The sequence below is a fragment of the Phallusia mammillata genome, chromosome 1 (genome assembly GCF_965637545.1).
Source record: "Phallusia mammillata chromosome 1, kaPhaMamm4.hap1.1, whole genome shotgun sequence".
Taxonomy (NCBI): Eukaryota; Metazoa; Chordata; class Ascidiacea; order Phlebobranchia; family Ascidiidae; genus Phallusia; species Phallusia mammillata.
This window is the reverse complement of record NC_137252.1, coordinates 18,632,558-18,648,186: the sequence shown is the minus strand read 5'-3', so window position 1 is coordinate 18,648,186 and position 15,629 is coordinate 18,632,558. Positions and strand designations below refer to the sequence as shown.

The window sequence follows — 15,629 nt, the reverse complement described above, 5'->3', positions numbered from 1 at the left end:
GCGAATATGAACGAAAAATAACGAACGATCTAAATTAGAGATAGGCCAGCCTATTGCTTTCAGAAAACACTACATAGGGTAGGGATTACTGCGCTTTTGGAATGTAAGCTGGAACTCTGCCAAAACGAAAACACGGGTGTAGTTGTAGGGTACAATAGTATGCACACAAAGTAAGTGCTGATCATTATAGATTGTCATAAATAGAGATATCTAACTGAATTGCTAAAAATTTGTTAAATATTAATTTCTTCCAAAATGTAGTTATTTTGCGCCTGAAAAACATTTTTTAATTCAGATTTAAGCGAAAGGGTATGTTTCAGTTAGTTGACCGAATTTAGCCTACTGAAGAAACCTGACAGGCAATCTGTATCTTGTTGAAAACTAGAGTCAGCTTCGAAAGTAAATCGGTCCGCAAGCTAAAATTATTTTGTTTGTGGTCAAAAGACCAGTCCCAATTTACCTACCGAACAGTCCGGTTAATCGCATACCGGTTTGCCAGGTTGTTTCATGCAATAACTTGGGGTTCTGAATTATACATTGCTAACGCAAGTGCTCATTTGTACCAACCTAAAAAAGTTACTATGATGTAGGACTGTACAACATGATACACGCTCCGTACATGGCCATATTTTAAGGAGGCTACTATCGTCGTCTCATCTTGTCCGGTATTTGGTGTTTCTCTTTTGAAGTCACGTTTGACGTAAAACAAAAGCTATCTTTTACAATTTTTTCAAGTTGAATGTTAATAGTACGGTGCTAGTTTGCAATTCGCCAGCTGAAATAAATTTGCTACGACACTGACATACGGCAACGTAAATATTTAAACTCTTTTGTAGCCAAGTATAAATTGAATAACTCTTTTAACACAAAACCAGTGTATCCACTATACCGAAGAACGCGAAGTCATATTTTCCTAACTGTGGTGAGCAGTAGCAAGTTTCGTATGGAACGAAAAACACAAAAGCAAAGGCCCAAAGCGTACCTATTTTTCCGCTAAGGACTGTTACACTTCAACATTGACTGCTATTATTTTTTTGAACGTGTTTGGCATCGTTTCTGAGCTAACACAGTAACGTCTTTTCTTACCTGATCCAATTTAGAAAAAAATGGACTGAGCGACTTGCACACAGAAATCAACATTCCGGTTCATAGCATCCTGTTTTAAAACTTTGCGATTTTCTGACAAATAGTTGGCTACGCTTCGAGATTGATAACTATGCAAATGAACGGATTGTGCAATTAACCGGATTTGTCCGTAATTTGTATGTTTCAGTTTTTTTTAGGTTATCGATTGGTAAAAAAACATCGGCCTACTTGTTTCGAATTTTTAACGACGGTTATTATTCAGTGGCAACTCGTGACAGACCATGTTTGATTTTTTGCACATCTGCATCAGGTAAATAAATACTGAATACAATCGCACGTGCTTGTTTCCCCGCATTTATTTTATGTTCGAATATTTTTTACTCCTTTATTCTTTGCAAATTGAGTTTTCGTTTTGGCTTTGATGGAGCTGACAAGACAGGATATTGACGACTCCTTTGTTTCCGAGTTTTTCGTTACATTGGCCTTTTCCGTAGTATGGCTTTGTGGTTCTTTTGCAATTCGCTTCTGTCGTTCTTCAACAAGTTCCTGCATCGCCTTTGTTTTCCTAAATGATGGATTGTTCGGGTCCAGAGCAAAATCTGAAGACGTGTAGAGTGCACTGAACCTACAAAAAAGTATAGAACCGTGAAAAAAACATGTAAATGCACATGAAAATAAGGGTTAAAACACAAACCTTCAAATAATATGACAATTACAAACGGTTGAAATATTCTGTAAACCTTACCTGTCATCAGAAGTATTAATCTTAAAGTCATCAATGGTTTTTTCTTTATTGTTTTGCTTCTTTAACTTCTTTTTTCCAGAAAATTGCTGTTCCTTGACTATTTCATCAATGTTAAAATGTTTTTTAGTTGCATCCTCCGCATCCATCATCAGCATTTCAAGCTGGGCTCTTTCCTGTATTGACTCCTCTGTCTCCTCTTTATCACTTTCATTCTTTTTTCTTTTTCTAGATTGTTTTGTTTTTACTGCATCATCTTCTGTTGAACCTTCCCCCTCTTCATCCGAAGAAACACTTTTGCTTTCCTATTTTTTTTCATAAATCAAGGGTTTATTTTCCCCTCAAAATCATTTAAGATTGTGTGCCTCCTAATGCTTAAAATTATCTTTAAACAAGACCTTTATTTATAGACAAAAACAACCAAGACATAAACACATGGAAATTTGAAGATAATTTGTGCAATTCCCACCAAAAATGAAACACTTTTTCATGTCTTAATACCAGCCCATAATGTTGCTTAAAAACAAATTAACAAGGCAATCATTCACTTACTGAAACTTCATCAGGTAATGGCTCCCATGTAATTTCCATGTCAATATCATTGGGCTTTTCTTCCTTATCATCAACCATCAACAAACTACGATACCTCGCAATCTGGTCAGCATCTGTTGTTTTTGAGGAAATGCCTGCAGAGCAAACGTCATTACTTTTCTGTAAGTGTCAAACTTAAAAATTACCGAAGTGATGTTTGCGATTATTTTCAATTACAAGCATAGGAAAAACGCTGACCTTGCCTTGTCACAATTATGTTTTTACCTATTCTTGTTGTCGGTGGTGCCTCATCATCTTCATCTGAGCCACTTGATGATGCAAGAAAGTCTTTCAAATCCATGTTTTCCAACTCTTCTTCAGTAAACTTTCTCATTGTGACTGCAAGGCGTTTGCGGTCTGTTTCATCCCAAGTAAGATCAACCTAAAGGTTTTTTATTTTACTGGGGTTTGATTTGTCAAACCACAGAACCAAAATACCAATTTTATACCGAATAAATTATTTCAAGACATTCCCAGTGAGTTTTATCAGAGCTAAATCTAAAAGTTCATGTTTGTAGAGGGCCACAGAGGCATAATTATTAAAAACGGGACAAGTACCTCAAATCATATTGATGCAAAAGACATAAGCTTCAAATTTCAAAGAAAATTTTTAATTTGAAAATATTTTTCTTCACATGAACACTAAAATGTCCAAATTTTTAGCATGCAATGCTACAAATTATTCCAATGATATAATTATATATGTTCTAAATGCAATACATGTGCTTATTGGTGAATATAAAATAAACTACAAAATATGTTTTTTGTTAGAAACTTAACATCTAAAGCTAGTAACTTCAAATGTTACCTTTGACTGATTTAATGCTGTGGTAACAAAATCTGGAGCTTTGTATTCATCAATGTTTGGTATGTGATCAGAAGTGTCCTTTGGAGGATGTTCATCAAATGTGGTATCATCAGGAATAAATCGGAGGTCAATTTTATTAGAGGTTGTTTCAAATTCCATTCCGTCACATTCCTAAAAAATAATTTGTCGATCTTTCATGTCGTTTTTTTTATCCAATTTTGTCAGGTATACCTGATATATGGCATCTGCAGTTTGTGCAGAATCACATTCTATTACTGCATAGTAATACTTTAACCGGTTAATCTGATACTTCCTGAGTTTTTCAACCTGAAATCTGAAAATAAAAAACACAAGGTAAAATAATTGATTTACATTTTTGCTATTTTACAAGAAATGCAACAAAGGGATCAAAATGTTGTAAATAGGCCACACTACACAAAACATGTACAAACACAAAACACAATACATTTTCTCCTTCAGAGCAGAGGACAATTTAATGCACACATTAAAAAATACTGAATAAACTCTAACCTTTCTCCCTCTTTAGCATCATTGATTTCATTATGATTGCCATCTTCATCTCCATTCTTTAATTGTGGACCCATTTCTTCTTCTTCTTTTAACTGTTTGACACCAAATTCTGAAGGATAGATGGTCACTTTTTTAACAGTGCCCTTGGGTGGCTTGAATGAGTCAAAAAGTACCAATAAATCCACTGCTCTAAAAAAACATTATTATTTAGCTTAAACTCATACTTTAAGCTAAGCATGAAAATCAAATCAGTATTCTAACATAAGGAATGATCTGTTTTTTACAGTTATTGTTTTTATGTTGTAGATCACTTTCCCTCTCTTCAGAGTGTCTGTGAAACTACTTGACCATTATAGTCAATCTGTAAATACAGTGTGACTGCTGTGGTCAATCTATCCAACTGAGATTAAAACTTTTTTCAATAAAACAAGCTTTTATTCAGGTAAAGGGTTTTAAAGTAAGTTTTAAAGGTAATTTCAATGTCATTTTATTGCAAAACCTCACCCAAACCAAAATTCCCCTAATTTCCAACATTTATTTTTTTAAATTAGTCTATGCAACAAATATAAAAGGTTTAACAAACATGTTTTTTAAGCTGTCCACAGTGGTTCAGCGGTGTAATACAAATTGACCACAGCCGACCGTTGGTCATGTGGTGATAACATGCACCCCATTCCTAAATTAGACGTTATGCAACTAACCTGATCATAAAACAAGTGATTCATTTCAAGTACACCTTACTTTACTCTATCCCAGTCCATGTTGCACAGAGCAAGGCGAGAACTTGTTTCATCAGACCTCTTTGCGTCATTATCCATTTCACCCCAATGTTCATCATTTCCAGCATCAGTGTCTTCAAAAAAATCATCATCTTCATCTGAGCTTGTTTCAATATTGCCCTCTCCACGGGCAAGATCAATACTTTCATCACTTGACTCATCAGTTCTGTATGCATTAATTGTACAACACCAGAATATTTTGTTGTTGTGTGATCTTTCAAGTTTTCTTAATGTTTCAAATTACCATCATGTAACAATGGCCTACAATAAAAAACGAATTGATAAACATACTCTGCATCAGAGTTCTCCTTATCTTTTGAGGAAATTATATTGTCATTTGGATCATCGCAGGTAGTTTGTGGTTGAGATGAAAGACTATCTGATAGCAAGTTTTTTAATTCTGTAAAACATGACATGGTTTTTTGGAAAATTTGAAAATTGTGTAATCTTCAAAAATATTCTCTGAAGTTTTTTTCTGCAAATTGTGACATTCCAAATACAGCTATAACTAAGACGGTCAGTGTGGTAGTAAAATCTAATTTAGGTTAAGATGAGTTCAAGTTAATTTATTTAAGGTCATAATAACCAATTGCTGGAAGTACAGATAAATGCAGTTACATATAACCATGGTTTGCAAAGCCAAGGTTTTTATGTAATTAACCTAATTAATTGGCCCCAGTAGTTTTGCAATAAAAACAAAGTTTTGTATCACTTAATCTACAATGTCTATGTTTAAGAATGGCATTTAACTAAGCAATTTTCAAATAGAAATAAACATGTATACTCTTTCATGCAATTCAAAGGGACATTACATGTACAATTGACTATACAGTTGTTTTAGTTTGAGCCTCTGCCTGTATTAGTCATGCACAAGCAAAGTTTTATTGCATTATGAGCAACTGCCAATTTTTCCTGGATAAAAAAATGCATTATATACCCGTTTGCCTATAGTCAGTGACATATGTTTTACAACTGCTTTACTTTGTCTGTGTTGTTTTCTTTCCACCTTCAGTTGATGAGAATCTTTTTTGGACAATCTGTAATATTTCTTTAGATTTTCTGAGGAAGTTTCATTTATTGGTTTCCCTCGTTTGTCAACTTTGTATTGCAACTGCAAACAAAATAATTAAATTTTGCAGTACAATTTTTAGCAATTCTTTATTAGTGAAAAATACCTTAAATCTTTCGTCAGTAAACATGGAATGAAAGCGATTGTCAATTTTAACTTTTTTGTCTCTTTGTCTTATTGAAGAAAAGCGTCGATCATGAAAGACCGATTTAAAACGATCATCAATTTTCGATAAATCCATGATGAACAACTCCTACACTATACACAAAACCAAAATATTACATTTCACAAAACACAAAAAAACATCATGAACACACGTGCTGCTTCACGGATCAGTGGGTTTTAGTCCCGGGGTCAAAAAACTAATTTATTTTGTGACACATAATTGACGCTAAACATCTTGGATTACTATCTTTTTTATCTACTTTTGATTTATGTCTTGTCAAATCTAAACATTACTTTAATTGTTACATAGCCTGTTTAAACAGGGCGATTCTCATTTCTCGATTACCTTTTTATTGTTCTGTTGCCATTGGCAACAAGCCACGCGCCTAAACAACCTAAACGCGCGCTGTTCCGCGTTTCATCGATCTGTAGTCTTTTGTCATATTAAACTTCGATGGGTTCGTGTTTCAGTGAAACAAACTCACGTGTTTAAATGCGCAGTTTTGTTACAGCTATCAATAACTTTGTGCTGCGTGGTACTGGCTATAAACCCTGGAAAATAAAAACTTTTAAGACGTAAACAAAATACTGTTTGTATGTTTGGTGTTGCTTGAATAAATATTGTAGTATTATTTAATTTGCTGATTATAGTAAAATTCAAATTACGTAGCTTATTATTTTTCAGATTTGATCTAATTTACAATGTATCTTACAAATATATTTGGAGAGGTACCAGAAAAAAATATTACATTTGTAATCGATTCCTCTGGTTCGATGTATGATGTTCTTGCTCATGTAAAAGATCATGTTACACAATTGTTGATAGACAGGGCATACAATAGACCGGGAACAACATTTAATATAATTGACTTTAGTTCTGAAGTAAGTTTATTGTCATTCTCACAGTCACCCTTATAAGCTGTTAGTTTCTTTAAAATATTGCTGCTATATTTGAATACATTTTCTAACTAAAACTATAAAAAAAACAAATAAGTAAAGATTACACACAAAGAATAACTTTTTGAAAAATTTATTTGGTTAAATTCATTTGGTTTTGATTGTGCTTGCAGATAACACAATGGGCTGATCGCATGGTTGAATGCACCCCCACCACAGTCAATGCGGCCACCCGATGGCTACGGGGCATTGAGACTAAAACAGGAAGTGATGCCCTTACTGCTTTACAGATGGCTTTTGATGAACCAAGATGTGATGGAATCTACTTGGTGAGGGGCAACAAGTTTCAGAAATATCTAAATTTTAGCTAAATAATACAGAGCTTCCTTGATAATCTGCATCTTGTTTAACTAGCTTTTCATTGTGCTAAAAATATTTTCAGGTAACTGATGGAATGCCTGATCAGGACCCAAATGAAATTGTGTTCAAAGTGACTAAAGCAAGTCAAGGTCGACCCGTCCACAGTATATCTGTAACTGATAGAGATGTTGATGTTCCAACATCATCACGAATGTTTTTGGAAAATCTTGCTATGAACACCAGGGGCAGCTTTCATGTTGTTTGTTTATCTCATGTTGGAGATGTTAAAAAGGTAGTCAAAACCAACTCGCTTGTACAGTATACTGGACTGAGCCAAAACTAGCAATTGCAAATATTTTTAACCAAAATGTTTTTATCATTATATCAGCAATTAATAGTTTCAAATTTCAAAAACATTAGAAATGTTTAAAATAAATAATTACACTGCTGAAAGAGTAAATCTGATTTTGAGCATGATATTTCTTGTTATGCAATCTTTTGGTACTTTTAATGGACTTTTGTAATTATAAAACTCTTTTCCAGGTTACTCCAGTCTACAATGCCACCTATGCACCAAAAGAAGGTTTAAAAAAATGCAGCGTTGAGGCAACCCTTACTAGCAACCCATACCTAAATGCACTTTCCACAATTCCATCAGAATTGCCACCATATGTTCCTTTCTACAGGTTAGTGGGGACACACACACAGCTATGAAATGGTTTGTAAATACACATTAACCAAGAAATGTTACCATGTCAGGAGTTTTATCTCAAATTTCAAATAGAGACAGAAATGACCTTCTTGTAGTAAAAATAGTTACATATACTTACTTGTGTAGTAATGACTGTAATGAGTGGGATAAATGTTTTAAGATATTATCCTTACGTGCACACTGAAGTTATTCAAGATGCACTGGAACGGACACCGGTTGCAAGTGTTGTTGCAAGAGGGACAAAGATTCTGGCGAGAAGAGATGAAGATGGATATTATTATCCTGCTCATATCGCACAAGAAGTATCAGTAAGTCAGCTTTATAGTGCAGCTGCAAAAATCGTTGCAAAGACAAGTAAACAAAAATGCTTGTTGGTCTCAATCAGTGACCTTTTGTTGCTTTGGATCAGAATCGCTCCCCTATGAGATTATTATTTTGCTGAAAGTTCTTGCCACTTGAGCAGAGGTGAGCCATTAGATTCAATCAGCAACTTAACAGCTTTAGATAACCGTCAAAATCCAATTTATTTGCTGCAGCCTTTATTTCATCTGGTTAATCCTAAGGAAAGTTTGTTACATAAAGAGAATAATACTACCATTATGCACAACCACCGCCTCATTTGTCATCAGGGTTGAAACACTGAGATATTAGACTTTTAGACATTCCACATAAAGTTACACTAATTTTTTTATGAAAGGAAAACAAGTTTGAATAGAAGCTCGTCACCATTGTATTTAAAAGGAATGGCGGGTTGCCACACATGCCATTATTCAAGTGTGCCCTGCAGTAAATTAAGTGTCTAACCCAGTGGTTCCCAACCAGGTGGTATCCCACTAGGGGGGAATTTTGTAATTTGTAGTGGGGAATTTGTGTCACAATATTTATCTCTTAGTGGTTGTCTGTGCTATGTGTTATTGCTACATTTGCCATATATAAGTGTAATTTCTGTTCTAAGAATTACATTAAAATGTTAATGTAAACGATATTTTAGCAAACCAAATTTGTAGGGGGGAATTAGATTTGAATATCGACTAAAAGGGTGCACATGACAAAAAGGCTCCACTGACCCTTCTCTCAGAAAACACAAACAGTTGCCCACAATTTTTTTTCCACAGGGTTCGAACCCTGGATGCTCCCGGGGACGATCAGGTGTTTTATGTCTGCACAACTTGTTCAAATAGCAGCATGTTTGAGTTAACCTTGAGGAACGCTGGTCTCCATCAAACTTTAATGTTAAAGTTTTACCTTTGTCAAATACTTTGACACTACTTCGTGTTGAGACATATTTTAAACTGATTGTTTGAAAGTTAAACATCTAGTACAGTACAACGAAGAGTTAAAATTGTTTCAACTTAAAATACAGTTTTGATCGTAATATTCACGATTTTTCCGCATCTTAAGGGAAATCGTCATCGTTTTCTGATTGAATTCGATCGCACGAAGAAAGGTCGGGACCTAAGAATGCAGGAAACGGCTTTACATGACATAATTGCTTTGAACGATGCTTTGCGACATTCGGTTGTTGCAGATGACAAGGTGAGATGTAAAAGATAGACAAATGTATGTTTCGAACTTTGCAGTTGCAAACTCTTATTTTAATCTTCGTATACATGCTGCGTTTTTTTTTATACCCAAGCCACAGAAAAAAAGGCTACATTTGAGATACTTACTCAAAATTCAATGTGTTTCTTATGCTGTGTTATCACAAGATGTAATGAGTATTTTCTTCGCAGTGCTGTAAGAATTTCATGTCCTGGCTTTATCAGACAAAACTTACCCCTGGTCAAATTCATCAAATAATATATTTGTCGTTTAATTACCGCTTTTAGCCAAAACATGTTTATTCTTTAAAGGCATAAAGTTGTTTTCTTATGATGCTTTAGTCTTGAAACGCATCTGTGCTTGTTATACAGTAATTGCCAACTGCCTGGTGCTTGTTTTTGATTATTTTCTTTATTTGGCCTAACGGCCTAATTGTCCTATTTGCATTAAACTTACTGGTTTTCTATTTTGAATTTTCGTTTCTCGTTTAGGTTTTGGCTCCTTGGGAATCCGATGGAAAGCGATACGGACCAGGAAAAGTTGTCAGGGGCGTTGAAAAACGTCATACTGTAGGTAGGTCTAAACCTAAATTGGGAATGTTTTATCATGACTGCACCATAAATGACTGATAAAAATGTTCCATTACACTGGGATTTATTCTCTAAGACACTCCGCAATCTTCGTTAACCTGTTTTTCCTAGGTTGCTTCCAAACTAGTTCACGCTTTAACCACAGAAAAAATGTGCGTAGGTGTTCACACAAAGACCATTGTTATCGCAACTCATAGGTTACCTGAAAACTCACACTGGTTCACAATGTCTGGTAGCTATTTTCACATCTGAGCTTATTGACAGATACCTTGAAAAATATCCTTCCAAATGTTTTCATAGCGCTGCAGATGTTACATTTGCTGAGTGTTTGTAGGCGACGAGCGGGACAGCGACGTGGTGGTTTCATTCTGGAACGGCAAAACTGTGACTGTACCTAAAGGCGTTGCGATCTGGATTCCTGAGTTGCTGTACGACAGAATAGTTGTTGAACTACAAATGCCGGTAAGTGTTAATGAATGTTTAAAGTTGTAATATGTAGAAGTAGTTGTGAAGTAAAAAACTGAAAGCAATACAATTTTGGACCTATTATAGCAGTGGTTCCAAAACTGTGATAAGCCTATTTCTAGTAGTTATAGCATCTGAAGGTCTTCGAAGTGCTCTATAAGCTAACTTGAGTTGGCAAAGGGTAAAATGTTATAATTAGCATTAACAATTACACCAGGACTGCATAACCTGTTTGTTATTGACGTCATTCTCTATTTGTACTGTGTTACTTGTAAAGTTTCCCTCGTTTATCAACAATCCGCGTACAGAAACCCTGGCGAAATTCGCGCGTACATTAGAACGTTTAAATACGCATTTTTACTTTTGTGTCATAAAACGCAATCTTACCCACCAGGAAAAAATTGCAGGAAAATTTAGTTTGGTAATGTGCCGCATGCTTGAAAAGTTCGACAACCGCTGCCATATAACCACAATTGGACGTTAAACTTTAAACAACGTCTGAAATGAAGGACCTCTGAATTTTGAGTAATACAGTTTTACATAAAATTTGAAAATACGTTTGCTGTTTGAGAACTTCGGAAATACAGACAAGTGGATGTTAATCGAGCACTAAATTTTGCGACAGATTACTGCCAGAAAAGAAATCATTGATTCACAAGAAGCCACTGACCTTCCTTCAGGTTACCCGTCACTTCCTTCTTATGTTGATGACGTCATCAAGTCAGCACCTTGGGATCCATTGGTCACAATGAGGTCACGTAACAATTTTGTACATCTAGGGGTCTTAGCGTTAGAAGATTGGATCTGTAATAGTATTTCAGATTATAACACTAGCGCAGGGGTCACCAAACTACGGCCCGCGGGCCGGATCCGGCCGTGACGTAATATACAATCATTGCTCGTGAGATGAGACTAACTTTACAGTTTGACAGTCGCATTACCAGATTTTAAATGGGATCGTAGAAATACCGTATCTTGGCGCCCCCATAAAACTCGCCTCGCAGGCTAAGTTTGGAAAGACGGCGCTAGGATATGCAAACTATGCGGCCCCCGCGCATCATTATCAAACTTATCCGGCCCGCAGTGAAAAAAGTTTGGTGACCCCTGCACTAGCGCAAAGCATAGTGGTGAAAAATAAACGCTTCGTGCGTTGCTCTTGTTTTAACTGAAAAGTTTTGTCAATTTTGTTTCTGTTTTAGTTTGTTAATCGTAACATACACTTATGCTTTGCGCTAGTGTTATAATCTGAAATACTATAACAGATCCAATCTACACCATAATATATCATGCTTTTTATTGTGGGGCCTTTTCTTTGGTTCTTCCCGTTCTTTTTTGCTTAGTCACTGATTTATTGCAAAACGAAAGCTCCACGAAGCTTATAAACTTTTTAACCAAACAAAGGATCATTTTTACAATTTTATTACAGACGACACATTCAGTACTACCCGTGGCTGTATCGTGGTATGTACTACCTTCCAACGTACCCACTACTTACTCCTGTTCCTCGCCTTTTAAACTCTTGGCCGGATCTTATTTTCAACCGCCCTGACCTTTTATACGGCACATGGCCTTGGCCTTTCTACCCAGAAAATGTGCTTCCATATCGACGACGCTATCCCATCACACAACCTAAACTCGAAGGTAAAGTTGATTTTTGATAAAAATAAGTTATAGAATTTTGGGAACTGTTCTTATATTTTCAAATGTACTGTCAGTCTGAATTGTAATACAAAACCAGAGTGTAGATTACCACCTAATCAAAATCTGTTTGCAGTTTTACGTGGAGTTTGCAATAAATTTCATTTTTATTTATTTACTACCGTTTGAAAAAGGCGTACTCACGTTTATAGGGCTAATAACCACGAATACGTGTAGTACAGTGCATGAAAAACAAATGAAAAATGATTAGGCCTATTCATTCGTTATCGCGCAATGTTTTCGTTGCGTTGTGACGTGCTTGCGTTTAATTCTTTTTTCCTTTGTTTATCGTGCACTGTACTACACGCATTCAGTGTTATTTACCCTGATGAAGGCGACCTGTATCGAAAACGTCGGAATAAAAATAATTGCCAGAAGAGCTCTATAAACTTGATATTATGTCTGGCAGCCATAGCTTATATAAGACGCGCACAAGTTTAGAAAAAATTGTTGTTATTCATAAAAGTAATGCTATAACAGGATCGGACTTGAGTACAAAAGATTTGTCGGACTTGGTTGACCGACAACTTGAAGAGTTTGAGGTGAAAGACAAAATGGACAAACGAAGACGTCGCAAGATGCAAATCGACACATCGTCTGGCAGCAACACACCAAGGTATAGCCTGAAAAGGCAGTTTTACTGTCTTGTCATATAGCGTGTTTAATGTGTTATTAAAATTGCTTTACTTTCCGCCTCCAAACCTATATTAATGGTCTCCTTTAAAATCCAATACTTTGACGCTTAAGCTGTCATCAAAGTTGTTATTTGCTAACTTATTCCTTAAAATTGTAGTGAGTATACATTGTAGAATTTGAGAATACAAATAATTTAGTTTTGAACAAACAAGATATGTTATGTGTAAATGTAACATCGAGTCGTTTTTTTTCGTCGTGTCTCACAGATATTTGGCGAAAATAAATATTATTTCAACAATCTTAATCTTACCTTTAATGTGCGTGGGAACGAGCATATATACTTGTATTTAGTGACAGCGACTCTGATTTTGAAGAAGATGATTTGCAGCTGGTGCCTTATCCAACAATGATTAACAAAGGAACCAACACAAAAACATCGTACTTGAGGTCAAGTAAAAACAAGGATCGTCCTGAATGGAAAAAATATTGGCCCCAAACACCCCAGCCTAGAAACCATCACCAGCCAGACTTCTACAAACGACCAACAGGAATGGTTAGTAAAAGCAAAGTTGAAAAATTTACAGTCGAAAAATAAACATCTTAAAACAAATACATATAATAATCAGATGTAAAATTTTATTTGGGTCAAAGATGTTTTTCGGTTATAAAAGATCACAAAAGGTCAACCTTGCATAAAATCCAATGATTTCTAAAGTCAGACACACAAATTGTTATTTGTCTGTAGGTATGCATTTAAATAGTGTACTGAAATCGTATTTGGGTTTGGACGCCAAAAATGTATCTGCGTACAGGTTAATATTGTGCAAACCATTACAAGTTAATTCATTCATATCTATTGCAGATATTGCAATTAAAACCCTAAAATCTATTAAAAACTTTTATGACAGTTGTGACAAATTTTAGTTCAGCACATGGAAGGAACCTGACTTTGGCTCCTACGAAGGTCCCATGAACACTGGTTCGGCGTTCCACATGATTGATCAACCCAACTTTAAAAGCGACAGAGTCCGAATGATGGAACATCTGAAAACCCCTTACGTTGAAAGGCCAGAGGTAACAGATTACTTTCTTTAAACTGTGAAGTCAATTTTTGTCCTCGTTGAGGTCATCTGATGTGCATTTTTTGCCCTTCGCCCTGCCTCGACCCTTTTGTAAGCCGAGTGTAAAAAAGTTCTATTAAAATTGACGGAATATGATAGGAAATTGTAAGGGCAAGTACTATGTTGGGCAAAGCATCTGGTACGAGCATTTGATATACCTTGAAAGCCGATTCTGATGTTGAACAAATTTTGGTCAAATGCCAAGCACCACTTGGCATGCACCGGTAAACCATTAGTATCCTATAGAGTAGATCAGAAAATGTTTATAATTTAGTCCATTGGTCAATGTTTACCAAAGTATTTCACTGTTGTTGTTGTTTAATCACAGCATACTATTTATGCACCCAAGATCGGGGCCAACGACTTTATGCATAACCGACATCAAGATCGTATGCAGCATCTGGGTCGACGTCACGCTGCCATAAGAACGCAAGCGTGGGCTGACAAAGAGACTGACGTCATGCGAAGGACAAACTATATTGAGGACACCAAACGGTATATAATAAACGGTTTGTGTCTAGTAATCACATTTTGTACAGAGCAATGTTGCATCACACATGCTATTGTATTCGTATCTTAGCCGCGGTATTTTTTTGAAGATAGTATGATATATCTGCGTACAAAACAGGGCAGTTTCTTACATTTCAGGCAACAAGCGTTGATGAGGATTGGCTCGGATGTGGAGAAACAGAGACAATATGAAAAGCGATTAGCCGAAACGATAGAGGCAAAGGCAAAAATTAACCAGGTACAATACTTGCAACTGTCATTGAAAAGGGCGGAGTAAATATTAGGCCGTTTATAATGCCCGTTTGAAAATTATAGCATACTGTTTTTTGTTTGTTTTCGGGCAGTTTCGTTTTACAGATCTAGGTGTTGTTATGTTCTCTTTTCTCTTTATGTTTTATAAACTGTCAAACAAAATTAGGATTTTACTGCTTGTGTTTTTATAGAGCTTTAGAAACGGATTTTATCAAAAGGAGTTGGATCATTTGAACAGACAACAATCACATGCTGACTGGTTGCAAGGTAGGAGAAGAAACCACGAGAGGCAGCAGTGGAAAGGTTCTTTTGAAAGCGAACAAGTGCAGCAGAGTCGAGAGGTTTGTACTTCAACCATGGATGTACAGCAGCTTTAAACTTATTAAATATTGGCTTCACAGCTTGGAAGGCAGTACAGACAAGCGAAACACCATGCTCATACTGTACGAAGGCTGATCGCTGCCGAAGAAAAGAACGCAATGTCTACCCTTGGGTCTGTCTAACCCTGCTGATTTAGGGCAAACACTATTGTTAATTTTTAACACAAAAAACAGCCCACTCAGCACAATGATTTATAAATTAGTCAACATAGGTTTTGCCACATTTGTACCGAAAATAATTTAATATTACGTATAGCGATTATTTGCAACTTTCACAATGTTCTTCGTTTTCTGCATAAATCCGATTGGATAGGTTTGTTCCTTTATGTTCAACCCCCGGTCATTTTTTCGTTTTGCTTTTAACATTGAATGCAGGGAAGCAATCGATGAAAAGGAGGTTCGCACTTTTTAAGTTTCACTGTATTTGCCAAAGCACTACTAGACATTCACATACAACACAACCTGCCCTTGGATTTTACTGTTTAGACCACCGTTAGTGTTGCTTATGTATAGGCTAATGTGAGCTTTGTGCGTGTTTTACTACAATGTTTTATCTGTGATGAATGATATTGATGGCGCAAAGTTTGTGTAGCGTAGGCTACGCATAAAAGGATGATATGTATAAAATATATGATATGTATAGGGGGGCATATTTAAAATGAAAAATGATGATATGTATTGGGGGCATATTTAAA

At 35.8% G+C, this 15,629-nt stretch overlaps 2 protein-coding genes across 2 annotated transcripts; one reads left to right on the top strand and one right to left on the bottom strand.

Annotated features, from left to right (window-relative positions):
* Window positions 1-1,138: 1,138 nt before the first annotated feature.
* On the bottom strand, window positions 1,139-5,900 carry LOC145219223 (ESF1 homolog). The gene is made up of 11 exons (XM_080086618.1): window positions 5,713-5,900; window positions 5,519-5,648; window positions 4,829-4,937; window positions 4,500-4,703; window positions 3,759-3,947; window positions 3,459-3,561; window positions 3,228-3,398; window positions 2,645-2,801; window positions 2,381-2,514; window positions 1,832-2,133; window positions 1,139-1,711 (listed from the first exon to the last, which is right to left on the bottom strand). The coding sequence occupies exons 1-11, from the start codon at window positions 5,845-5,847 to the stop codon at window positions 1,447-1,449; spliced, it is 1,899 nt and encodes a 632-aa protein (XP_079942744.1). The 5' UTR covers window positions 5,848-5,900; the 3' UTR covers window positions 1,139-1,446.
* A 551-nt stretch (window positions 5,901-6,451) lies between these two features.
* Window positions 6,452-15,561, top strand: LOC145225146 (uncharacterized). The gene is made up of 17 exons (XM_080091799.1): window positions 6,452-6,653; window positions 6,842-6,997; window positions 7,111-7,320; window positions 7,572-7,714; window positions 7,901-8,048; window positions 9,142-9,276; window positions 9,774-9,855; window positions 10,207-10,334; window positions 10,963-11,090; window positions 11,764-11,978; window positions 12,516-12,651; window positions 13,023-13,224; window positions 13,596-13,745; window positions 14,121-14,287; window positions 14,441-14,540; window positions 14,746-14,895; window positions 14,956-15,561. Exons 1-17 carry the CDS (start codon window positions 6,474-6,476, stop codon window positions 15,055-15,057), a joined length of 2,532 nt encoding a protein of 843 aa, XP_079947925.1. The 5' UTR covers window positions 6,452-6,473; the 3' UTR covers window positions 15,058-15,561.
* The last annotated feature ends 68 nt before the right edge of the window (window positions 15,562-15,629 follow it).

Coding starts and splice junctions, on each gene's coding strand:
- LOC145219223 (XM_080086618.1), bottom strand. CDS start 5,847: ATGGATTTATCGAAAATTGATGATCGTTTTAAATCGGTCTTTCATGAT. Junction 5,649..5,712: donor TTACTGACGAAAGATTTAAG/GTATTTTTCACT, acceptor TTTTGTTTGCAG/TTGCAATACAAAGTTGACAA. Junction 3,399..3,458: donor CTGCAGATGCCATATATCAG/GTATACCTGACA, acceptor ATTATTTTTTAG/GAATGTGACGGAATGGAATT.
- LOC145225146 (XM_080091799.1), top strand. CDS start 6,474: ATGTATCTTACAAATATATTTGGAGAGGTACCAGAAAAAAATATTACA. Junction 13,225..13,595: donor ACAAACGACCAACAGGAATG/GTTAGTAAAAGC, acceptor GACAAATTTTAG/TTCAGCACATGGAAGGAACC. Junction 14,288..14,440: donor TATATTGAGGACACCAAACG/GTATATAATAAA, acceptor CTTACATTTCAG/GCAACAAGCGTTGATGAGGA.